At 34.6% G+C, this 27,848-nt stretch overlaps 1 protein-coding gene across 2 annotated transcripts; it reads right to left on the bottom strand.

Moving 5' to 3' along the window:
* Window positions 1-644: 644 nt before the first annotated feature.
* tmem114 (transmembrane protein 114) lies at window positions 645-23,410 on the bottom strand. 2 transcript variants are annotated; one of them, XM_087244577.1, is made up of 5 exons: window positions 23,360-23,410; window positions 22,460-22,757; window positions 22,295-22,372; window positions 6,098-6,235; window positions 645-1,391 (listed from the first exon to the last, which is right to left on the bottom strand). In XM_087244577.1, the coding sequence occupies exons 2-5, from the start codon at window positions 22,635-22,637 to the stop codon at window positions 1,162-1,164; spliced, it is 624 nt and encodes a 207-aa protein (XP_087100703.1). In that variant the 5' UTR covers window positions 22,638-22,757; window positions 23,360-23,410; the 3' UTR covers window positions 645-1,161. The 2 variants fall into 2 exon arrangements, with proteins under 2 accessions (XP_087100703.1, XP_087100702.1); XM_087244576.1 differs by lacking the exon at window positions 23,360-23,410 and having other exon boundaries at window positions 22,460-22,785.
* Window positions 23,411-27,848: the final 4,438 nt, after the last annotated feature.

The raw sequence follows: 27,848 nt of genomic DNA, 5'->3' as shown, positions 1-27,848 counted from the left end.
AATTATTCATACCCCTGGCAAATTTAAGTTGCTTTAAGTTACTTTTATTCAACCAGCAAGTTTTTTTCCCTCTTAACCAATTTATTTATATATATATATATATATATATATATATATATATATATATATATATATATATATATATATATATATATATATATATATATATATATATCATTATGATATATAACATTATGATTGGTCTGCTGGCTCACTTTGACTGAGGTCAGCAGGAAAGCCACTGCAGTACACAGTTCTCCAACAAAAGACACAGAGGCTAGAATCAGAGACCAGCCAAAGTAAATCTCGATGTCCTGCAGGGTCTTGTGTCCAGAAATGTCCACAGCCTCTCTGAAGGCAGCAGCATATATATATATATATATATATATATATATATATATATATATATATATATATATATATATATATATATATATATATATATATATATATATATATATATATATATATATATATATCCCATATATCCTATATATATATCTGATTGTCTACATAACAAACCACCGTTATAAAATCATTATTCAATGGGATATTTTTAGCGTCACTCTGATATTTCATAATTTTGGACATGGATTATTATTATAATTTTTTAACAATTCATTTAACATAGTTTTTTTTTTCTTGACACAAACGTTATGTAATTCACAAACATTAAATCTGTAATTTGCCCTTAAAGGTCATACGGTTTACAGTAAACCTAACCAAGGCCATCCAAGATGTAGTATATATTTTTCTTCAGTAGAATATTATAAAATGTTTATTTATTATTATAGTTCATTATTATTATTTTTTGAAATTGTGATGGTGATGAAACATTAATGGCACTTTGACAGTCAAAATGATTACCTATGACTTTTACAATATACTGTATGTGAGCTGATGCTGCATCACCTTTTTGGATACCCTATAAAAAAAAGATTGAATAAATAAACAGCCAATTTCATTTTGGGCTGAATTAATCCTTCAATGGAGAACATTGAAATAAATTTGTGCTGACATTTCCATTTTCCTTTAAAAGATAAAAAATATACATGTAAACATCAACTTTATTTTCAGTGTTTGTACTGTATGTCATTTTTCAATGCCCTCACATGGTGCCGTCCTCAGCACAGTCCTGATTGAGTTCATGTGGGATAGCTGTTATTCGTCTTGCTCCTGATTGGTCTGCTGGCTCACTTTGACTGAGGTCAGCAGGAAAGCCACAGCAGTACACAGTTCTCCAACAAAAGACACAGAGGCTAGAATCAGAGACCAGCCAAAGTAAATCTCGATGTCCTGCAGGGTCTTGTGTCCAGATATGTCCACGGCCTCTCTGAAGGCAGCAGCAGAATACGCCATGTAGACACAGATGCCAGCCAATGAGAGCACAGCTGTGAGGAACAGAGCAGATAAATTGTGGACTGAGAAACAAAAAATATAACAATATACATAAATATATAAATTTATCTTTAAGAGCATTATTTTCTTTTTTTGTTTTGTTTGTTTTGTTAATTATTATAATTTTTTTGTTTTGCTTTGCTTTGCTTTGTTTTGCTTTGGGCGACACAGTGGCACAGTAGGTAATGCTGTCGCCTCACAACAAGAGAGTTGCTGGTTCGAGCCCCAGCTGGGTCAGTTCCGGTTTCCCCCACAGTACAAAGACATGTGGTACAGGTGAATTAGGTAGACTTAATTGTTTGTAGTATATGAGTGTGAATGAGTGTGTATCCCAGAGAACGGTTGTAGCTGGAAGGTCATCCGCTGCATACAATGAATGAATGTTTTGTTTTGTTTTGGTGAAGTTTATTTAAAAACTAAATTCAAGAGTAGCGCATGCTTATGATTGATCACAGCTGGTCCCACTTTAGTTAATGCATAATTCACCAATCATATGATTCCTAACTCACTATAAATAGCCAGAGTTTCTTCCTCAGTTATCGTCACCTTGAAGAAACCCCCGTTCCACACCTACTCCTCCCTTTTCCTTAATATGATGGCATAGTGGCCCAGTGGTTAGCAATGTTACACCACAGCAAGAATATCACTGGATCAAATCCTTAACAGGCCAGTGAATGTTTCTGTGCGAAGTTTACATGTTCTTTTTGTGCTCGTGTGTGGTTTGAAATAATATAATATATAAGAGGTAATATATAAAGAGTTTAGATGATAAATGCCATCTGAAAATTTCCTCTAAAATAAGTATTTTTGTAAGGCTTGTGTGGGTTTCCTGCCAGGTTCTCTGGTTTCCTCCCAGAGTCTACAGAAATGCAATATAGGTGAATTGACCAAACCAAATGAGCTCATTACCAGCAGTATATCTCCATAGCAATCCCTATAATCTGTCATTAGCCATAAATAAGCAGGGAGTTCTCAAGATCTACCTGAGCTCAAACTCCCCTCTCGCCCTGCAAATGGGGGAGCCCAGGGACTGAAGATTTGATGAGCTCCGAGCTCTCTCCTAGGACAGCATGCCAAACACGATTTAGAATCAGTCAGTTAAGTGTAAAATCGTGAGTTTTTTTTTTTTCAATTAAGGTTATTCCACCAAAAACTTAAAACATTAATATTGGTGATATCAAAATTAATATGAACATGTCTAAAACATGGCACCTTGTTGTTATTTTATGTAAAAGAAATCAATTTTGATATCAGTTAAACTGCAGCATGAATTCACTTAGTCAGCAGTAGCTAATATAAACCTATAAGAATATAGTCATATTAAAAACTGAATCAATTGGCAATGTAGAACCAAAAAAACACAAACAAAAATAAAATACTATTTAAAAAAATAAGAAAAATAAAGAGAACCCATTTATATAGAGAACTATGCAGTAAAAATTGAAAAGTGATTGACAAGTGTTTGCTATTTATTTATGGCTGTGAATTGCATTATGGGACCTTGATCTTTGCTCTGTCAACTTTTGATTTTACCAAATTCAACTCTAGACTTTAACAAAGTGACTTTCATTTTATAAAAGTTAACTTTTATTTTAGTAGTTTGAAATAATGTTATGTGTATAAGAGGTATTATATGAAGAGTTTAGATGCAAAAAAACTCTAATTGCCATCTGAAATGTACCTCTAAAATTTATTTTATTTTATTTTTTTATCAGGCTCCTGTGTGTATGTTCAGTAATATCACTTTTATGGCAAAGAAAGAGTCCTTTTCTTGGTCTTTAAAGCAAAATATCTCAACATTAACGAAGGAGGCTTAGAAAATTTTCAGATGATACTTAGGTTTTTGCATCTGAACTCTTCATTTAAAGAAATAACTGTAAAATAGCAGAAGATGTACTGCCAGTTTATTACAAGGTTTTTGTACTGTAATAACACCAATCCAGACAATATATGACTTTAAAATATAAAAAATGTTAATAAAAGTCACTCATCAAAACTTTTCGAGCTTAAAAATTGTTAAAATATACATCAAGTTCCCATGATGCAATTTAAAAGCATAAATAAACAACATGCTATAAAAAAAATTAAAAAACTTGAATCCCAAAATACAGAAAACTGCTATTTTACAGCTTAATTTTAAATGTACATATACGTTACCTACACTGGGATAAAAAAAAACATCAGCTAATGCTATTAATATCTATATTGGCATGCACAACATCACATAATTTAAGTATTGTTTTAATTAGTTTATTTTAAACAAGCACTGCAGTTTTCTTGTCTATCAATTTAATTTGTAGCATTTTTGTCTTAGTTGTGATAGCACAGGAGAAACTGACAGGATCTGAAACTGACAGGAAGGGAAATTGGAAACAGACTGGAATTAATTGGGAATGGCACACGAATCAGGACTCGGGACACCCACACTAAAATTGCGATAAATATGTCAGCACACTGACCACTAGACAATCTGTGTCAACTTGTCTACCAATTAGGATAAATAAATAACTCATTAAAGTTATGCAGATTCTGATCGTCATGTCAGTGTTTTTAGAATTCATCAGCTGCAAAAAAAAAAGCAGCATTCTATTCCTCCATCAATCCATCAATGACAATACAATGAGAGTCTAATACTGTACAACTCACCACAAAGGGGATCATTGAACTTTAATGCAGTTCATTCATGCTGGTAATATTTTCACTTTAAAAAGTCCCTGATTTTGAGGACCGTCATCATCAGAGCCCATCAGTTCCTGCTGGTATCTTAAAGAAAAAGGGCTTATGAACAATCTCCAAGAAGTTCATTCATTCAACTTTAATCTGGTGACATTTAGGGGCATCGCTGCATTACAATGAGTGCATGTTTGATTAAGTTCAAGGTGGTTTTAGTAGTAGCTCTCTTTTAAAAAGTAGCTTTTTTGCCATAGATACCGAGTGAATTTTGAAAGGCTTTTATCCTGAGAAAGACTTCGAGAGAACCTGCATTACTTCATGAATGACGCAGGAAAGTATGGTATTTCCTTTTTAAACATGAATCAGTGTCTGTATAATATAGCAGCACCGGTGAAATGACTCCCAATAGAAATCTATTGTTAAAGATCTCAAGACCCATTTCTAAAGTTATATCATGAAAAGGATGCAAAAAAAAATGACCTGAGCAAATGGATCCTAAAAACCGGCATAACAAACACCAGCATTTCAAGCATGAACGCTAGGTAAAAACAGGACTGCTATGAGCATTTTTTTTTCTTTTTTTGGAGGAGACATTCACTTTTTATTCTTCAACATAAATAACTCAATCATGTGTGTTGAAGCTGTGTGATTTAGTTTGCCTACTGCAGTAAATAGGGACTGCCATAAGGATGTGCTTGGCCAATTGGAAAACCATTACGGTGCGCAGCAATTTCTGCTATTTTCTTCTGGGTCTACTGACAATCTGACATACCGACTGAAAAACTGCTGCTTTTATACGTGTATTACATTTATTTTTCAAAGAGCGATGCAAAGCTGAATTTGTAGCTCCAGTCCAGTCGTAAGTGTCACTTGATCCTTATCAGCAATTTTTGTGTTTGCAAGAATGTATTCAATTGAGAAAAAAAGGGCAAATAAAGACATTTATAATCTTATAAAATATTTCTATTTTAAATAAATTCTAGAAAAAAAATAGATAACAACATTTTCAGTTTACTGATCATACAGTAATATGGCTGTTAACTTTCAACTGACAATTAAAGGTGCTGCATGTAAGTTTTGACTCTTCTAAAGCATAAAAATATAATAATATGTTTGCAGATATTAAAAAAACATGCTAAGTGAAAATTCTTGTTTGAAAAACAATGCTGAAGTCAGACATTCTGCTTTGAAAATGTGAGTTACTTTCCGGAATGGCTGTCTTTGTTTTGGTTCTTTTAACCCGCCCAATGCCAGTTTAGCCAATTATTTTTCAGCACTGAAGTTGCCTTCATGGGAAACGTCGTATTTCGTTCATTCAGTCAGGAAGGCACTCAAAGCAAGTGCCTGTGACTAAAATACAACCTCCGGTGGACAGTAGCAGACTCTGAAATGAGACACAGATTCAGAGTTCCACATGAGGAGGTTAATTAGCAAATAATATAATATAGTGTAAACATTAGGTGAGCGGGTAGCACTGTCGCTTCACAGCAAGAAGATCGCTGGTTTGAGCCTTGGCTGGGTCAGTTGGAATTTCTGTGTGGAATTTGCATGTTCTCCCCGTGTTCAGTGGTTTTCATCTGGGTGCTCCGAAAGGGCATCTGGGTGCAGCTGAAAGGGCATCCACTGTATAAAGCATATGCTGGATAACCTGGCGGTTCATTCCGCTGTAGCGACCCCTAATTAATAAAGGGACTAAGCCGAAAAGAAAATGAATGAATAAATAATACAAAATACAAATACTAGGGCAACCACTCACTCATTTTTCTTCAGCTTATTTCCTAGTTTTATCCGGAGTCACCACAGCAAAATAAACCACCAATTACTAAGTCAACGATTTTGAGCTTATCTCTTAAAATCCAGCATCATGTTTTTTTATCCATCTGGTTTATGATTTGAGCTGTGTTCATTACTATGAAAACTGTCTACAGCTCCAGATGTTCAGTCAGGCATGCCGTGAGCAGAATAAATGCTCCGCATGCACAGCACAGGAGGATCAAACAGAGGTGAAAGCGATGGTCCTGCTTACCACCGAAAAGAAGCAGCACCCCGGTCAGCAGCAGCAGTACATACGCTCGTGCCAGCAAACTGATGAAGCCCAGCATTCCTCCAACAAACAGCAGGATCACGCTGAGCGGCAGCAGGATGATGAACGTTCCCTGCATGTCTGGAGAGAGAAGAGGGCTCAAGGTGTCAGTGGAGGTGCTCCAAATCTCAGCTCATTCATACCCATTCTTTCTCTAGCCGGTCAGGCTAATTGGACTAATTGGGAAATCGCTATTTCCCAAAGCAAAACAATCACAGCCAGACGAATGAAGCTGTTAGGAAATTCGGTGCAGTTTTTGGGGATTGAGTCCAATTCATTTTCTTAATTAATCTGTCGAATGCAAAACTTTTTTTTAAAATTGAACTGTTGCTTCTATTTGAATATAAATGAGGCTTATCAGGACCATTTTAAAGAGCTTCTAATGTTGTTTGTTCCCAAATGTGAAAGGGCTTTACCTACACAACAAAAATGCAGAGTTATTTCAACCTAAACTGGGAAAAATATGAACAAAACCAACCATTGGGTTGGCTTGAAAATGGCTCATGGAAAAATGGAAAATGGAAAATGGCTAACAATTAATGGTGAGTATTCATAATTAGTTTTAGAATACTGACTTGAAATAAATCAACATTGTTGGGGGTAAATAGCTTCCCCTAGAGTAAACAGCAGAGTTTTACCATTTTTAATCCATTTAGCCGATTTATAGTTCTAGTGGGAGCACTTTTAGCTTAGCTTGACATAAGTCATTAAATCCGATTAGACCATTAGCATCTTTCTAAAAAAAATACTAAAAACAGTTCAGATAATTTTCTTATTTCAATGAAAAGCTATTTTCTGGGTGAAAATGACTAGGAATTACTTTTATTCTGGAGTAATAATCAAGGAACTTTGCAACCATACCATGACTGCTGGATGTGCAATGATATTTCACACTGCCTAAAAATAGTCCCCAGCTAAATGCAACAAAAATGCTGGGTTATTTCAACCTAAACTGGGAACAATTTGAACAAAACCAACCACCCGGTTGGCTTGAAAATGACCCAGCTGCTTTATTACCCTATAGGTTAACAATTAATCCTGAGTATTTGGAATTTGATTCATAATATTGGCTTGAAAGTCAAGTTTGGTGAAGGAAAAATCATGGTTTGCGGTTACATTCAGTATAGGGGTGTGTGATAGATCTGCAGAGCAGATGGCAGCATTAACAGCCTGAGGTATCAAGTCATTTGTGCTGCCCATTACATTACAAACTACAGGAGAGGGCAAATTCTTCAGCATGATAGCACTCCTCAAACTTCAGCCTCCACATCAAAGTTCCTGAAAGCAAAGATCAAGGTGCTCCAGGATTGGCCAGTCCAGTCACCAGACATGAACATCATTAAGCATGTCTGGGTAAGATGAGATTTATTTGGAAATAATCACCCCTAGAGTTAAACAGCTGAGTTACTATTTTTTAATCTATTTAGCTGATCTCTGTGTCTAGTGGGAGCACTTTTAGCTTAGCTTAGCATAATCCATTGAATCTAATTAGAAAATTAGCATCTTTCTCAAAATTAGATTAAAAATAGTTCAGATTATGTTCCTATTTAAAAAGAAAAATATTTTTAGGTGAATTTAACTGGGAACTCTCATTCTGGCGTAATAATCAAGGAACTTTGCGGCCATACCATGGCTGTGGAATGTGCAATTGTATTACATACTGCCTGAAAATAGTCCCCAGCCAGCTAGGTAACTAGGTAACCATACAGCATGAGAGCATTGTGCCCTGCTGCAGCCATGTATGGCAGCAAAGTCCCTTGATTATAAAGGCAGAATGAGAGTATAGTTCCTAGAAAATCAGCCTAGAGAATAGCAACTTCTCATTTTAAATCGTTCTAAAGACTGCTTTTAACCCAGGGTGAAGATACTGTTCACACCTTTAATTTGAAAATAGTTTTAGTATGAAACCCTGCTGTGGAGCAATTAGCACCGTATCTGTGGTATTAACTCTGCATTGTGGTACAACAATAAGTTTGTTCCATGTGAAACAGGTGGGTTGTTTGCTTGTTGCTGCTGAATGCTTGGCAATCAAAATCCAAGGCTCATGTTATGTCCGTTATGGGAAACACATCATGCAAACAGAAAAGCTGAGAGAAAAGTAGGACATATTAAAAGATGGAAGACGTGTAAACAGGAGAGATCAGGAGATGCTATAGGGTGGCATACTTTGCTCCTTGTTGTCATTCGTTTGCAATTTTGTCTTTGTTTTCGTGCCTTTGCAAATCTTGTAAGGCTTAGCTAGCTGTTGTTGCAAGATATGAAACTCTGTTTCCCATTCCAATGCTCTGTTTTTACATTGTTTTTAATGTAAATATGCACTTGACGAATGTGCATGACCATCAGGATTGTGTCTTGTGTAGGGCTATGCAATATATCATTTCAGATAACCCATATATATCGATATCGCAATGGGCCCGTCCGCAATAGTCACATCACAGGATCTGCAATGTTGAGTTACCAAAGTTGAAAAAATTTTAATAAAGTTAACCATCATGTTTATCCTATGCATTTGTTTTTAAGGTCTGTGAGCATTTCAAGCCAGTTTAAAACAGTCAGGCTAATAATTATAATCATTTTAACTTTAAGATAGATTAATTGTATTTATTTGATGTAGACTATATAGTGATATTTGTTTATTGATATTTTGCCTGCTAGACTCCCAGAGAAAACCATAAAATTCGGTGCATTTCAATTGCATTTTTGCTCCTCTATATTTGTCACTGCTAGTGATTTGGGTTCATTTAATTCATTCAGATGCACTAAACTACAGTCAACCCAATCAATCTAAAATTATAAACTATTTCCAAAAAGAGCTGATCAGTTCATCTAGTGAAAGTATACTCAATATCGCAATATGTATCGCAGAAAAATAAAACATTAATGTCAGTTTTTTCCAATATCGTCCAGCCCAGTGTCTTTTGACATGATGCGCACATGAGTGTAGCATGCAGCGTTGAGTTAAAAGAACTTAGATTTTACACACAGCACTGCTCATTAGTCTCAAATCCAAAGCAGTTTTACTTTAAAAACAAATAAGTCTGTCATGTTTTTAGAAGCAGAGATGCTGATTGCCTGCTGTTCATCCAAATAGCAATTCAAGAGCTCACACTTAGCTGATGATTGATTATAAAGCTTGTTTGGCATGCTGTCCCATGGGAGAACCCTAAGCTCATAAGATCCTCCAGCCCATGGGCTCCCTCCCGTTTGCAGGACAAGAGGGGAGTTTGAGCTCAGGTAGATCCCGAGAACTCCCCTGCTGTAGTAGCTAATGAACAGGTAGTGATTGCTCTTAGGAGATAACTACTTACTAGGTGCACCTCTATGGTGCCAATTTGCATTAGTCAATTAACCTAAGTTGCATGTTTTTGGACAGTGGGAGGAAACCGGGGAACCTGGGGGAAACCCATGTGAGCACAGGGAGAACATGCAAACTCCACACAGAAACGTCGGCTGGCTTGGTAAGGACCAGAACCAGTGACGTTCTAGCTGTGAGGCAACAGTGCTAACCACTGGGCCACCGTGCCACCCATCTAGGAAAGGAGAAGGAGTAGGGGTAAATGGGGGGATTCTTCAAAATGAAGATGACTGTCAAATAAATCTTAGGGTATTTATAGTGGCTTTGAAATCATCTGATTGGTGAATCATAAATTAGATAATGCAGGACCAGCTGCAACCAATCATAAGCAGGTGATCCTCTTGAAATTAGTTTATGAATAAACTTCATGTGTGATTGCACAAATATGTGAATAAGAATGTTAACCAGGGCTTTAAGAATGTACTATTTGAAACATCTGTTAATAAATACCGAGGTATAGTATGAGCGACATGAAATGTGATTAAAGATAACCCAGGATTTTGTTTATAGGGTTAACAATTTCAAGTGTAAAAAGCTTTAACAGAACACCTGATTTGAACGTTATCACTCGATAGAATAGGCGTTACCAGTGGTTATTTGCTGATAGATATGGTCCAGTAGGGGCATTCTGCGCCTACTGGTAGGCTCAGAAGACTGTTATCATCTGTTCACATGGTTAATCAGCAACTAATAAAAAAGACTCCAGATGGAGATCTATTTTTACATTTCTGTGACGGTTGGGTTTAGGGTTGGGGTAGGGGTAGATGTTAATAAACTTCAATTAATGGGAAATTTAGTTAAATTATATAAATGATTTTCATAGTCAATCAGCTATATTAATAGAGAGGACTCCAGATCCAGATCTGTAAAGTTTAACCGTTTGAATGGATGATAACAGCCTTCTGTGCCTACCACTAGCTCATATTTATCAGCTGATAACCACATAATGCCCATTCAACCGAGTGATAACATTTGAAACGTCTGAACAGAATCAAGCTTTGGATAGGAAAATTATCAAAACTTTTTTTTTTTTTGTGGAGATGCTAATGGTCTAATCAGATTTAATGATTCATGCTAAGCTAAGCTAAAAGTCCTCCCGACAGAGCCAGAGATCAGCTGAATGGATTCAAAAATGATGAAACCCAGCAGTTTGACCTCATTGGTCAGACACAGCACATGTCTGACCAATTCTAGCATCACCACTTCTAGCATCCTCATCAATTCATCTTATTCTGAAAGCAAAAGTGTTTGTTAGCTGAATTTATAATTTACTCATCTTCCGATGGCTCCAAACCTGTTTTAGTTTCTTATGTAGAACAAAAAGGAAGATTTTATTAATCAGCTACTGACTGATAGTATTTTTCCCTTCATGAGCGCATACTGTAGCTGAATTTATAAATACAGTCTGAACTCCAGTCCAGAGACAGAAAAGTGCTGTTTTGTTTGTTTGGTTTGTCCACATTTGACCCAACAACCCAGCAATTTTAGTGTACATTTATCTAATTATCTTCATTTATGTTTATCAAAAGAATGAAACACATAGGGTGACTAAATGCTTAGTAAATTCACATTTGTGTGAACTATACCAGCAAATTTGTATTCTTAGACTTTTCTTTTTGAAAGAAGCAGGTTTTAAATTGTGTTAACCTGGGGTTAAATGTGGTGTGAAAAGCTCTATTGTAGGAAATTGCAATTTGTGCCATAGAATTTTGATGAGGTCATATACCTCTACATTTAATTATAATAAGATTTTTTTTTCGTCATAGGCTTCCATTCAAGTCATTTAAATGCACCACTGGGGTCATAATGACTAAATCCTTATGGACTTTTGAGTAGGTAATGACAATTAGCTTATCATTATCCAAAGACGCACTGGAGTGTGCGTGTGAAAAGCTAAATTGATTTTATTTGTGTAGGCTGGAGTAGTCAAATCTCAGCTCTCGAGGCTTTCTGTACTGTTACATTTGATAGTTTGAATGTTCCTATTTTTTTATGTCAGACTCATGCTGAGAAGCTGACGTTTCTAACCTTGCAAGTGCAGTTTCTTTCCAACTGAATATTACTTGCTGAACATGATCTGTAGACGTGTACAGTTAATGTAAGGTAAATCAATAGATTGGAAGACAATTCGTTTATTAAACAAAGATACACTGTATTGATCAAATATGACAGTATATACATGTGTAATGTAACTAAATTTGATTAAAAGCTGTTTATGTGAATTTTCTGTTTTTTAATATGTTTTCAGCACTGATCAAAAATGAAAATATATGTTTTCTAAAGGATCATGTGACCCAAAAGTCATTGAGTTTTATATTTTAAAATATAACATATTTCAAATTATATTACTGTTATATATTTTCACTGAACTTTAGCAGAAGAAAATGCAATCTTGGTGAACATAAGATATTTCTCACACACAAAATTTGTTTATATATTTAAGAATGTGCAGCAATATAGTGTGTATTCGCTGTAAATTATAAATATGCTCACATATGCACTGTAAAAATGCTGGATTCCACACAATCGATTTGAGTTGAAACAAACATGAAGGATTTAATTTTTTTACATTTACATGTTTTGAACATAAAAACAATAAAGTTGTGTAATTATTATTTTCACCTGTCCACCTCTCTGTTCATTGGTTTGTCTTCCCTATTCATTCTCCTAGTGTGCTCTGTCCTGTGCTGCTTCTTGTCTTCATAAAAGTGTTGTTTAGTGGCACCATATGTTGTCATTCATCATTTGAGGATGTTTTATCAGTCTTGTTCCAGTCTGTCTAGCTAAACTAAGTCCAGTTAGTTTAGTCACGTTTTTGTATTTTTCCCCCACAGGGTTATTTTAGTTGTTTTATTTCTGTTTTGATATAATAAGTCCTTGGTTCACTGCATTTGGGTCCTCGCTCCTTTCCTCACCCCCCGAAACCATGACAGATAGTGCCTATTTAAAATATTTATAATTTCTGAGAGAGAGAGCACATTGGCATCAATTAGCCTGACATTGAGCAGAGCAAAGACGATTGACATTGTTCATCCACAAGATGGTGACAGAGAGCACATAATAAGCCCTTCAATGAGAAAAACTCAGAGTAATTGACCCTTCCGTAAGCCCCGCCCACCTTATTTACTGTTGCTATGGCTGTCAAGCTTTCATGCCTGGCAGTCTATTACAATGTGTATGAAATATACTTACTAACTGTTGTGCAATGAAATATACTTACTAACTGACGAGGAAACACAGATGGACACTATACTTCTACATCATTCATTTATAGAAAGAACAGCCAGAAATGGGAAATTGATGGATTTGTGCCAAATGTTAGCATCAGTAGCTATGTTTCCATCCAAAAATGTGAATTAATTTTATGCGCAAAACTGGATTATCGGATTAAAGACATGCAAATAAAGCAGCGTTTCCATCCAACGAGTCAAAGCAAACAAAATCGTCACTTCCTTATTAACTGGCGCCAAATATCAACAGTAAAAACTGAATTTGCTGCGATAGGAGAAGCTGCGTCAATCTTCTCTTCATCTAATAAATGACTTGTACCTCAGAAAGCAACCCTAACATGCAGTAAACGCGCGGTGGCGTTTGAAGGTGTCAGACGTGGAGCACATACGCTCTTGATTCTGGAGGTCATTAATAATTTAATAACATTAATACTGAAATGGTAAGGTGTTTTAGAATGGCCAAAACAACATTTCAGATGTTTTACAATGTGCTCAGCCTGCTGGTTTGTCTGTTCACACACATTTTTATCATCACATGATCTCTTTTAGCGAAATCCCATGACCTTTTTTAAAGTGCATGCTGAAGTTTGTGCGGTTAAAGTGTTTCCATCGCAGTTTATGTGCATCTTTTCTTATCGAATAAAAAGTTTATCGTACTCAGTTTTGCGCAAGATTTTTTTGCGTATTTTCAAAATATACAGTATGTGCATCTTGACGTTTCCATCAACCTTTTTTTTAATGCACATATCCAAAATGCGCATAAAAATGTGTGGATGGAAACATAGCTAGTGATCCATAACAATGTACAGTAAGTTACCTATAACTGTCAGCATGTTTGTGTGCTCTTTATCCAGTTTCTATTCTAATTATTAGTGGAAGAAATAAATAAATCGAAATGCAAATCAAAGTATAAATAGCAGAAGTGCACAAATAGATTTTCCCTACCAGCAAATATTAATTCAACACCAGAATGTAGAAGAAAAAGAACAACAATGATTAAATCTCCAAAAGACCGACGAAAACATTGTAGCTCTGACATGGGAACGAGGGTTATAACTGACTGAAAAACAGCTAAAGGAGAAGTATATTGATCGCAAGTTCTCAGTTTTGTTCAGTTGATATGTAATTTCAAATATTCGTAACTTGAAACAGATGTAAATATGACTGCTATTAGTATGACTACTATGGCAAAGGCTTAAACAGAGCATTGCTCATAATATGTAAAAAAGTGAAAAAAGAGAAAAAGACAGCTGGGAAACAACCTGCTTTGTATCTTTGTAGGAAACAGTTTAGATCTGTTTAGGGTAAGAGGTGTGTGAGTTATTGCTGTTTATCACTGAATGTGTCAGGAATATCAAAACAAAATCAACTTAACTCCGCTCCTTTAGCACCCCTCACAGAGTTTGGTCAACGCTGGAATTTCTCCCCTTGGGTTTTAGGTTTTGAAGAGGGAAAAAATTCCCCCACCCCGTCTAAACTTTAAGGATAGCGGGTGTCAGATTTGCAAAATCCATGTGCACAACACTTTGGCTTGTTTTCTTCGCTTGAAAGCTTGAGAAAGCCCCTGCACGCAACTACGGTTGCTAAGCCACGATTTGTGGGTGACATGCTGATAAAATCATTATTAAACAGGTAAATGTCATTCTAAGTCATTCTCTCTCTCTTTTGTATGTTGTAGTGCTGTGTTTATACCATAGACGAATAATGGAAAATCTCTGTAGACTGCTGGCATTTCATGTCATTGAGCCTTCAATCTTAAAATGTGAGCAAAATCACCTGTTTTGTCATCACTTAAGACCAGGGGTTCTCATTCCTGTTCCTGGAGATCTACCGTCCTGCAAATTTCAGTTGCTACCCATATCAAACACACCTGCCTGTAGTTATCAAGTGGTGTTCAGGTCCTAATTAATTGGTTCAGGTGTGTTTGATATGGGTAGCAACTGAAATCTGCAGGAAGGTAGATCTCCAGTAACAGGATTGAGCACCCCTGCTTTAGACATTAAGCTAGAGAATCATTCAAATACTAACATTAGCTCTAAAGTGACATTTTGTGAAGTAGTAACAGTTTTTGCTGTTCTTTCAGCTGCAGATATGAATGAATGGTGGAAGAAAGTAGTTCCTCATACAAAAGGATTTTGTGTTTGATTTTCTTTTTTTATATACATGATTATGCCAATGAACTGCTGTATAACCGCAATATCACACTTGTAGCGGTGCGATGTGGTTGTATATTGTCACTAGTGGGACACTAAGGTTTATTTAGGTTACAACGCACATCTCCCACCAGTACCAATCCGCTTGTTAAGTGTGACGTCACACGAAGCGGCTTCCAGGTCCAATCGCTCTATCAAACTGTATGGGGAGAATCATCAAATGATAAACGTTTACAAAGTGATGTAATACTTTCAAAAATCACGATCACAAAATATTTATCCATACCTAATATTCAATAGCCAGACAGTGATATTTTTTTTATAAATTGTTAAAATTTTGGTATTTGTGATGCAGCAAGTCCAGTGACTGTTGTGTGCACTATGGTTTTATATAAAATTCACTTTTATGTGTGATAGGACTAAAAAAGTGTTCATAAACAAATATTTTCTCAATTCAAATGAGTAGGGGCTTGGACTCGGAAACAGTATTCCATATGTCACAGATAAATTACGACTCAACAAGCGGATAATTGCACTGCTACTCATGTGATATTGCTTATATACACACACACGCACACACTATATTGCCTAGCATTCTTGTGAGCCATTAAAGAACCTAAGAGATTGTATTGATTAGAAGACTTTTAAAAAAAGTAACATGTATAGGAGCATGTGCATCTAAGATTAAAGATAGTACAGCATGCTGCTGCTCATGGATTTTTTTTAATGGCTTCACTATGGACCACCAAAGACTAATGATGTGATGAGAAGGAAACACTATAGACCAAAACCTGCTTGGCTGAAATAAGATATCAATCTACAGACAACCGCAGTCATTTAGACTGTCATTTTTCCACTATAGAGAAATACAATGAGAAAGTTTTTGTCTGCTTTCTATGTTAATGCAAAGCCCAATTCATAAGTCATCATAAGTGGCTGAGATCCATACATGACATGTTTGGAGATTTCTGCAAATAAACAGTTGTCATTTTCGATCAAATCAAAGGTTGCTCGCGCTGTCATGTTATAATCAGGCCCGGCATTATTTTCACCCTGGAACAGCCACAATGTGTCTATCCATGAAATGATTGAACATCTCTGCATATTATTCATGTTGCACTTGTGTTTCTTACAGTATTCTGCACAGTTTCTTCTTCAATAAACAGGGCGCTTAACACATATAAGCTATTTCTTTTATGGTTTCTCTGTGGATTTTCTTTTGAGCGAACAGTCCAGCGCAGATACAGTGGAAAGACATATTGAACTTCCTTCAGGGGGGAATTTACCTAAGCTCGAGCAGAGGCTACTATCTAATCAAAGCTACCGCCTGGCAACCCAGATTTATTGAATCTATTGTTCAAAGGAGAACAGAACCTAAATCCAATTTCAGCTAGTTTAGGGGTCTTGAAGCTAAGATAATCATAGTTTTACAACCTTGTTACTGTCTCTTGTGGAAAATGCCGGAGATGTTTCACGGTTTAAATGCAGCATGCGAACTTCAGAATCGCAATCAGCACAAATGCCTTGAACGAGTTTAGTGTGATTTCATAATGTGCCATGTACATGATGGATATGAAGGCTTTTTTATGGTTTGGAGGCATTTTGTATGTCAGTTTCCTTCTGATTCCTGTAATATAAATTATTAATGCATTTTGCAAGTGGCTATAATTGAGATTCTACATTTATTGGCTCATTTTAAAACAAAAGAGATTATTATTATAGTGAATGTTTAGCACTAAAAAGACGAGTGATTTGGAGTAATGTGGCACATTAGTATGGGTTATACAGCCACACTGCGATTATACAAAAAAAAAAACAAAGGGAAATAATTTTGTGGGGTCGACAGGCAGGTGGGCTTGCGATATTATGCTGAAACCCATGCCATGATTCACAGCGGTGCTCTTGGTACAGCTGTGTTTCAACCGCAGATGTTTCTGCCTTCTGATTAAAGAGTGTTTCCATGACAATCCAAAGATAATTGGGCAATCTAAAGGTATTATGTTCAGTTTCTTAACGTATAAAATTGTCCGTGATGGCGTTCATGGTAAAATAGCCACAAAACCCAATTTGGGCAAGCAGCCTATGAATTTAAAGGGACAGTTCACTCAAAAATGAGAACCCAAAATATGATAATTAAACAGGTATGGCAAAATAGATTTTGGAGGGCTGATGTGCTGCAGAGCTTTGCTCCAACACTAATCAAACACAAGCTAATCAGTGGCTCCGTCTGAAATCGCCTACTACTCAGTAGGTACTACATTTGAATGTACTACACCACCATTAGAAAAGTATGTTCTATATATGAATAGTATAAATGTAACTAACCTATATTCCCCATGTTTCATTATTATATGACCTACACCTGCATAAGTTGCATCACTTTACTCCCATTCATGAATTCTCTCATATGGGATAGTGTAGTGTCTATTGGATGGCCACTTCATATTCCCACCGGAAGTAGGTCATCCAGGTAATTCTCACGTACTGTTTTTGATTACTATGAATTTAGCATACAACTCAACTGCATGCTGTTTTAAACGTACTATATAGTATGAAAGCATGCGATTTCGAATGCAGTGTTTTCAAGATAGCTTAAAACCTTTAGGCAGTTGTTTATTATATTATTATCTTAATATATATTATACATTAAATAATTAAGGTTGGAGCTAAACTCAGGAGGACACCAGCGCTCCAGGACAGAGTTTGACAAAACTGCTACACACCACCACAGCAATGACCTCATATTATTATTATTATTATTATTATTATTATTATTATTATTATTATTATTATTATTATTATCATATACTGTAAAAATACCAAATGATGTTTAACAGAGCAAGAAAATTTCAACAGTATGTCTGATAATATTTTGTTTAATTTTGGCTAGAATAAAAGCAGTATTTAATTTTTTTTTTATAATTTTAAGGTCACAATTATTAGCCCCTTTAAGCTACATATTTTGATAGTCTATAGAATAAACCATTGTTATAATAACTTCCCTAATTACCCTAACCTGCCTAGTAAAACTAATTAACCTAGTTAAGCCTTAAATGTCACTTTAAGTTGTATAAAAGTGTCTTGAAAAATATCAAGTCAAATATTATTTACTGTCATCATGGCCAAGGTAAAACAAGCAGTTATTAGAAATGAGTTATTAAAACTATTATGTTTAGAAATGTGTTGAAATTTTTTTTCTCTCTGTTAAACAGAAATAATAAAAGCTAATAATTTAGGGGGGGCTAATAATTCTGACGTCAACTGTACCTGCTATGTGCCCTTATCTGTATGTATTGTATATTTACATTCATCTTATAGTGTTTTTATAAGTATACAGGCTTTATGTTCCAGAGTCTGTACATGTGGCAGAATTGACAATAAAGCTGGCTTTAATATTTCAAACAATGTCAGAAACTATTACTGATTGCTGTTTATGTGGGACTTGGAAATACAATGGAAGTCAATAACAGCTGTTTTTTAACATTTTTCAAAAAATCTTCTTTTGGGTTTAAACTGATGACAGAATTTCTATTTTTGGGGGGGGCAAAATATATTCCTTTAAAAACAAATTCATATATTTATGTGCCTCTAACTATGGAGTGTGAATACATATAATATATTATATCTATATTACAAATCACTTTATGAACTTCAAAAGTGAACAAATGGCATTATTTATAATTTTGGCCACTGCATTAGTTCTCACATTGTCACAATACCTTAAACAGATGTGTAATTATAAGGCTTTAGACTGTGAAACAGTGATATGGCATCTGTTACTGGTAATAAGCTGTGTATGTCTGGCTTCCTATTAATGTGTCAAGTTTCTCAACTCTGCCAGACTTAAAAGAAAGCCAGTGTTTTTTCAGTTTTTTTATTTTTTCAGTGTTTTTTTCTGGTTTTTACTCGGATGCATTTAATGGTCCTGCTTAAATGACAGTGCTTCCTATTACAAATATGAAACACATACCTACAAATTTGTGGAATTGCATCATACTGTATAAATTAGGATGCACGGAATTGATGAGGCTTTTTATGGTTAAGATGCAATCTGCATGCTACAATCATCATATTTTAAATTATTAATGCATTTTTCCAGACTAAATAACTGCAATCAAATATTTATTAGCTCATTTTGAAACAAAATATAAGGAAGGTTGATTAAAAAGATAAGTAGTGTCCACTTTCCCACCACTCTCAGTCATAATATATAACTATATGTATATAATACATATATAGTTATAATTATAGGTAATAGTTGAGATACATCTAATGGTCTTGCTTTAATGAAGGTATTTCGTATGACCAATAAGAAATTAGAAACTGCAAATTGGAATTTTGCATTAAATATATTAGTTCTATCAAAACAAAAAGATCTATACATATACATATATATATATATATATATATATATATATATATATATATATATGCTTTAAATATTAAAATTAGACTGATGTTTAATAGGCTTTGTGTAAGGTGGTGTTAATATAACACCACTTTCAAATAATGGTCCATTAGTTAAAGGTGCAGTAGGTGATCTGCCTAAATGCGAACCAGTCAGCATCCAAAGCCACGCCTCCTTGCGAACGCAAACATTAAAAATGACAAAGACCCACTAGATCATGTCATTCGCCAATTAGAAAACTTTTTAGTACTTTATAATACTACTGTACCCAACAAAAACTGTATCTAGCACGTTTTCAGTTATGTAAGAAAGTAAAACTTGTCATCACTCTCTCATCTGTCTCACTCTCTCACACGCTTTGTCTTAAATCGACTATACTGTATGCTTAGCGGTTGGTCAGCGGGCTCCAGGAATTACACTTATTACTAAGCCATGCTTACATGCTATTTCAGATCGAATATTCAAAGTAGCATGGTAAACAATATAGGGGCCGCATTACAGGATTTTATTGTTTAAAAATGAATCAATGTGAATATAAAACTAACTTCACCTCAGTAACGACTAGGCATAATATTGCTATTTGCTAATGTTTTGTTGTTAAACTAAATAAAAATCTACTTCAGCTATGCTGTAAAAATAACCTTATAAAGCTGAAAATAGTCAGATCAATCTTTCGCCAAAAGATTTCACACTTCTGAACAACACTTCTGTGCATATAACCCATTCTGAACACAATACAATCTACGTTAGCTTTGCGAGACTAAAATAGTTTTAAAACATAACATTACCTGTCTAAAAAATACTTCAGTCATGGTGTTATCCTTCCTCCAGCGTGCAAAAGTAACTCCAATATTAATTCAGCATTTTAAAACGTTTTGATGCAGCATTTGTTTTTACCAATGTCACTCATGTCCACATGACCATGGACTGCATGAATTACACATCGGCAGATCTGCGTGAAACGGGTGAGCAGTTGTTCAAATCTACATTTGCTGAAAGACAGTTAGGGCTATAATCAGAATTATGGGAAATGTTAGCACAACAATATTTATTTGGATGAAGATTATTAGTCTTATGCACTACCCAGAATATAAAAATACATATAATAAAAATACATCTACATTATATATTTTAATCATTACTATTGGAATGTGAAGAGACTTTCAACCAGCACAACAAAACATGTTTCTGAAGACAATCACTTACTGCACCTCTAAAGTTTGTTAATGTGTTTACTAACTTAAACAAACAATGAACAATACATTTTACAGGGTGTAATCATCTTTGTTAGTGTTGGTTAATGAAAATAAAGCTGTTCATTGTTAGTTCATATAAATGCATTAACTAGCACCAAAAAGTACTTTAGACCTTATTAATGCATCAGTAAATGCTGAACTATGATTAATAAATGCTGTTCAGCTATTATTCACTACTATAGCTCATGTTAAATACATTACCTACATTAACTAACAGACCATTATTTTAAAATGTTAACTTGCATTATAGCAATAATAAATCATAGTGTACTGAATACTTAAGTACATTTGAAGGCAAAAACATTTATACTTTTACTTAAGTGATAGTGTAATGGCACTTTTTGAGCACTTTTACTACTGGAGTAATATTTTATTTACCTAGTATATCTCTCTACTTATGTTCAAGTACTTGGTTTGTGTACTTTGTCAACCACAGTCTAATAGTATACTATAGATAAAGTTGCAGTAGTATTTGGAAATAGCAAAGCAAATACTTAAACTATGAGCAGTTGGTGCAGTTAACATGTTTCTGGCATGTTAAACATCTTACAACTTAGGGATCATCATCAGCTTTAAATATGATATGTGCATCACTGCATTGTTTTAATTACAGTGTAACATGTATATTCATCAAGAATTGCATAAATATTTGGATTCAATCTTACATTTACTGATCCACCAATATCTGAGCCTGAGGTGTCACTGTTACTCCAGCACTTCCTTTCAAGACTTCAGTGCGGTTCAGAGTGCCTGATGGCAGTTCATCTGAAAATGAAGCTTCTTTTACATTTTGAGCATTGTGATTGAATCAATCCGCGAGCACTGGAGTGCATGTGTCGACGCACTAACCACTACACCACTGGCGCCAACTCTAAAACAATTATTTTATTTCAACTAATTACAGCATCTATTAGGGTTAAAACAACTGTTTCAAAACAACCCAAACATAAAACAAGCCAGAAACATATCAATCACTGCAATAAAGATCCGACCAAACACACATTTTTTTGGTCATGCAGTATATATTAGTAACCTGTAGCAATATAAAACAAACTAAACAGAGAGCATTGATGTTATCATCAAGTAACACGTGAAACATCTGGAAACATCTAGATCTGAGTGAAGCTTATCTTTAAGAAATGAAGTTCAGTGCGATTCAGGCTGACTGATTATGAATATTTGCAGTCATTTCGGAATACTGTCACATGTCTTCTTATTTTTTATTTTAATTATTTACTGCATCTATTAGGGTTAAAGAATTGTTGGCAAGCATAAAACAAGCCTGCAATAAATATCCACCATACCAAAACACCGACTTTTTGGCCATGCAGTATATATTAGTAACCTGTAGCAATATAAAACAAACTAAACAGACAGCTTTTGTGTTATTATCATGTATTGCATGAAACATCTGGAAACATCTGGATCTGGGTGAATGATTTAAGCTTATATTTAACAAATAAAGAGTTCAGATGCAAAAAAAAAAAAAAAAAAAACTCTGCAGTGCCATCTAAAATTTTCTTCTAATGAGCAATTTTCTTAGCCTCCTATGTTTATGGTCAGCTATTTCATTTTAAAGGCAATGCAAATAATCTGCCAACAAATTGTAAATTACTGGACAAATTTTAGAAGAAAACCTCCCATGGTTTTCAGGAAGTTTTTTTGCATCTGAACTCCAAATAAATAATCATGAGATACAAAATGACGCCACTTGGATGAAATAGCACACAGATCTTACTTAGTATCTGTCTTTGTGAATCTGACAAGTTTCTTCCTGCTCCAAAAGGATTCATAAATGGCCAGCACTGGTTATGAACTGCAAGAGAGAAAAACTTCATCCATCCACATGAAAAACCCACGCAAGAGAAATCAAGCAGAACATCAAACACAAAAAGTGACTTACAGTTACAAGTCCTCCAGAGTCCAGAATGGGAGCTGAGGGATACAGACGAGCTGTTTTCCCTCTTAGAAGTGTCAATGATGTACCAAAAATCAGTTCCAATTGCCAGAACGAGTCCAATAAAGCTGAGGACCCCGAAGACGGCCACAAAACCGGCCAGACCCGTGAACGTAACCTTCATTTTATCGGAATGTGGTAATAACTCTTGCTTCCTCAGAGAGTTCGAGTGTGTCTTTTCCCTCAGCGCTGTCCATCTGGAAGCCTATTGCTGGATGCGCTGCTGTTTATCCGTTACCCGCTTCTACAGGGTGAATGTATGACCAAAAGAGGGCGATAATAAGCTTCTCTCTCCCTCTCTCTCTCTCTCCCTCTCTCTCTCTCTCATTTCAAGTCTCTCTCTCTCTCTCTCTCATTTCAAGTCGATTTAATAATTGCTTTATTGGCATGACAAATGTTACAAATGTATTGCCAAAGCATTTATAAAATGTACATTTAAAAAAAGAACATACATAGGCTACTATACTGTATAATAAAAATTTATAATAATAAAAATATAAATAACATATCATATATTATTTAATATCATATCATTCATCAATAAAACATAATAATAGAACTGTATTTAACAATAAATGTTTTAGGATAAAACAGTATACTATAATAATTATCAGTATATTTACAATGATGTATTCACAGATGTATTCATTTACAATGGGGTATTCACAGCTAGAGTTTTTCAGACAATGATAAACTTCCGGTGAATCCTTAATGTGAGTATTTTCAATTACATAATGTTCCTTTTACAGCATCAATGTTGTAACGTAATTAAAATACAATCAGTTAAATAGGCTTAAGCATTCATTTAGTTGATCAAGCATAAAATGAGATGAAAGAATGTGTAACCTCTAGTGCCGTCAGCATCAGCAGGCAAACTCAGACACTCCATTGAAAACACTGGGGTAAAATAAAATGTCATATTTTAAAGACATGGCAGGGAAAATGAAATTTAATGCAGTGCTTCTTGTCTGAGACCCACTTCATATCGTATATCTATCAGGCAGTGAAGAATACTGATTTTTAAAGAAATCAGACTTTATACGAGGCAGATTTATCAGAAGCTCTGAGGCTGGCTGGCTGGCTGAAATTAAAAGTCTGTGTGCATATCTGCATGTCCATTTATTTGAATCATCACATTTTTATTATTAACGCATTTTCCCAGATTGAATTATTGCAATACAATATTTATTGGCTCATTTAAAAACAAAAAGTATAGTGGTGATTTGAAAGATGGGTAGTGTCAACTGTCCCACCATTGTCAGTCATAAATTAAAGTTATATTGCAAGGTAATTATTGCTATATTTACATTGGTAAAGGAGAAGAGAAACCTGCCTGACAACTGACTAGAGGGGTTGATTGTTTACCAATCAAATTAATTGAGATATCCCAGTGGTAATTATCTGATACAAACAAAGCTTTGCATATTAATGTGAGAGAGAGGATGATATCATCTGTATAGCAATTACAGATATATAATTACCCATCATGGTTTTTAATTATCACTGGTGTGCCACAGTTCAAAGTGGATGAGTGGATGAGACACAGAGGGGTTGTGGTAGGGAATGGGTGCTTGTGTTTTGGATAAAAACATCTGAAAATTAATTTTTCATGAACAGTGATTAGTGCATATCATGAATTTTATTATTGATAATATATAAAATGTAATTAATAATGATAATAATTATATTTTAATTATGTAATTATATATAATCAGCAGTAACAACGTAAAAAAAAGTTGACATGGTTATTTTACAGTAATTTAATTCAAGTTTCTTTGTATAGTGCTGTTTCACAATAATTATTATTCCAAAGCAGCTTTACTAAAGGTGGATGTTAAGTGAATCTGCTGTTACAATATAATGTGGTTTACCTTTTCAAAAAAGGTGCTATCTATGTACACAATATGTTCAATTAAGTTTATCTGATCATTATAATAATTAAGAACATGATTTGTGTCTGTGCTCCCCTTAAAGTACTTTCAGTTTTTCTTTAAATGTTTCAAAGCAGCTTCACAGTAATAAAAAGTAACATAATCAATTATGAAAATTGGTAAAGTTAAACAACCTAAAATATGCAGCGATGGGAAATTGAGTAAAGCAGGGAACTAATGAATACAGAGACAGTTTTACTAAATCCAGGCCAGGAAATAGAAGGTTCTTTTTTCTTAAAATATGAACCTTTTGCAGTTATTAGCCTCATTTTCTATTTATTTGTAATATTAAATACTTTTTTAGCACTATTTTTTGCCGGATTAGCTATAGTCGATTGGTCATAATGCAACACACTTTTTTGATATACCAAAAACATTTACTAAAGATTTAGTAGAAAAAAAACATGAGAATAATACTTATTTTTCAATTTTTTTTTACATCATATAGGACTATCATTAGAAAAAAAGTATGCTGTTCAAGTTTTAAATTAAAAACCAGCCTAGTGTCATTTGTTATAGTCAAACGCAAACTAGCACTCTCAACTTTCCTCAGTCATGCTGAAGCAACAGCCAAAAGAGAATTTTACTTGGCCTTAAAGCCTTCTTCGAAGATTATTTTCACAATTCATTATTATATAGCAGTAAAAATAGGACAAATGAGCTCATGTATGGGACAAATTCTGGACCATGTAGGCCATGGTCCATGTAGGCTATTGGTCTCCATTAAAACTCAAAACATTCCTCTGTAGATTAATTATTATTATGATTATGATGATGCTATTATTATTATTATTGTTGTTGTTGTTGTTGTAAATAAACTTTAGGCTACAGATTGTCTGAACATATTAGTTACCAAAGATGCGACAGCAAAAAACACTGCCCTTTTTCTCACTGTATAGAAACAATCATCACTGTTCAATGGGAAATATTATTTTATTTGAAAAGGCCCTTTCTTAACAAGCTCACAAATGTACGACTATTAATATGGGCCCCTGATTTTGAAAATAGGTAATAAAGTAAAAAATCTAAATCGTTATAGACAGATTTTACAACATATGATGGAAAATTTATTAAAGAGCAATATGATTAATATACGTTAGGCTTCCCGAACCCCCTGTGGCTACCCAACAAACACACAACGTTGCCTCAACGTAGCGACCTTCCTACAACGTTGTACCAACATTGTAAAAAGGTTGAGGATTCTACGTTGTTGCTAAAGGTTGTCACAACGATGTCATAAGGTTGCCATTTAAACATCATGAGGGTCGCATGCTTTAGGTTGTGCTTAGGTGGCGTGGACGACCACTGTACAACATTTACTGGTCACAGCTGAATCAGTTTAAATTTCAACAAGCCGTCGTCTCATTCATCAACGACCGAGGAGACGTGAGTATTGCTTTATTTCTTCTTGCTAAATAAGATACGTAAATCGTGAATATTCAAACAAACCTACGATTTCGACAACATTATGTTAAATCTCTCGATAAAACATTTCCTGATTATTTACCTACGCCTTGTCTTTAGTCAAATGGACAATAATGTTTTTGAAGTTCAGTTTTCTCCATATCCATCGCGATCAGTTACTTCATCACACGAGCCGACCCACTTTTTACAAAACACACAAAATAACTTTTAAAAACAAAACATCTCTGTGCAGATTGCGTCCCGTTAAAGGAACAGTTCACTCAAAAATGATATGTACTCACGAATTATTTGCCCTGTAAATAATAAGTGATTCCAAACCTTTAAGTTTCTTTATTCTGTTGAACACTAAAGACTGTAAGCATTTGCTTTCATAGTAGGAAAAGACTATGGAATTAAATAGTTACAGTTTTCCAGCTTTATTTAATATATCTTCTTTATTGTTTAGCAGAAAAAAGCTAAATAAGTTTGCAACAAATAAAGGATGAGGCTAAAATGGCAGAATTGTCAGTTTTGGGTGAGCTATCCCTATAAGTTAAAGTATATAAATTAATGTTCATATGCCTAATTAATATAGATAGTAATTAAAAGGTCTGCTAGTCTAAATTTCTATTTTGATTGGTCTTTTGATGTTTTATCTAAAACCCACTCTTTTCTTTACTCAACAGGCTATTTTTACATGGAGGTAATCTTCTATTGATAATTTCTGGATTTTAATTATGCGTAAGTTGCATAAAACTCTATTGTTTAATCACTCACTGTTGTTTTCAAATTACTCGTGTAACTTGTCTTTCAAAATGTTTTCAGCTGTTGAATTCACCTCATATCAGTGTAGCTGTAATTCCTTATCTATGGAAAGAAGAATTGGATGAGGTAAGAAGTATACTACTCTATTTACTGTTAAATGTAGTTATGTTACCTAAAACAGCATGTCCATAATGTGGAAAATAGATCATGCTTATGAAAAATTACTTTATTATTTTGTACAGCTGTTATTGAAATGACACTAAGTTTAACATTCCATTTACAGTGAGCAACGCCACAACTACAGGGCCTGTTCTTTCTCTTCTCATAATTTAAGTAAGTATTCGGAGACTAACTCTGACTTCTGTTAACTAAAACCTGTTTTCACTGTATCTCTAAATTTATTTAATTGTATGTAATTTTGGTATATGATATATTATTAAAACATTAAAATAAAGTAGGCTACATAATTACTCTGGAGATTTTATATGTAATGAAATTACAATAAATGTCTGAAACTTCAATAACTTGTTAGTTATAGTCATTTCCTGTGTAGTGCTGTTGTGTCAAGCTCTGATCTGTCCTCTCTTGTTCACTGCCTATTTTGACTTGTGTCTGCTGCCCAGACAGCACACATACGTTGGGCCGACGTCGGCCGAAGGTCAACACGTCGGCCCCTCTAATTCTAACATCGGTATATGGTCGGCCAAACATACGCATGATCGTTCGGTCGTGTGTTCTATTGTTCCAGCTCAACAAACGTCGGCTCTGCATCGGTTAACGACCAGGGGCCGACGAAGCACTTATATAAGCACTTTATCTCTCATGCCCATGAAAGAATCCGGCAACATATTTGTTTACAAGTAAGTTTTTGCGTGCATAATTAATTAGACAAACGCGCCATGCATCATGTCTACTGCGTCGGTCGGTCCAGCTTTGAATATAGCCTACATTAATGCAGTAAAACTGACCAAAATGCCTACAATACATGATTTCAATTCATTAAAATATAAAAGCTTTATTGTTATGCTTTAATAAAGAAAACGTTGTTTTTTTCTGGTTTTTGCTGTTTGCTTTTTTCATCGTGGCTTTTTCTATTAAATTTTTCCCAGTGTAAAAATCAAGTATGTTCTGCATTTCGGCTGTTTAATTAAAATAAACCCCTTTTTACAGAGTGACATCTTTGTTTTATATATACTTGCATTTATATTTATTGGTTATTTTGACAGTGAATCTGT

This window comes from Danio rerio, chromosome 3, assembly GCF_052040795.2.
Source record: "Danio rerio strain M-AB ecotype USA chromosome 3, GRCz13ab, whole genome shotgun sequence".
Classification (NCBI taxonomy): Eukaryota; Metazoa; Chordata; class Actinopteri; order Cypriniformes; family Danionidae; genus Danio; species Danio rerio.
Note: the sequence above shows the minus strand (reverse complement) of the source record. Positions and strands in the feature narration are given on the sequence as shown.

Excerpts from the sequence above, each read along its gene's own strand:
- tmem114 (XM_087244577.1), bottom strand. The coding sequence starts at position 22,637 with ATGAAGGTTACGTTCACGGGTCTGGCCGGTTTTGTGGCCGTCTTCGGG. Across the intron at positions 22,373-22,459 it reads ACTCTGGAGGACTTGTAACT|TTCATAACCAGTGCTGGCCA; the intron begins GTAAGTCACTTT and ends TCTCTCTTGCAG. Across the intron at positions 6,236-22,294 it reads TTCACAAAGACAGATACTAA|ACATGCAGGGAACGTTCATC; the intron begins GTAAGATCTGTG and ends TTCTCTCTCCAG.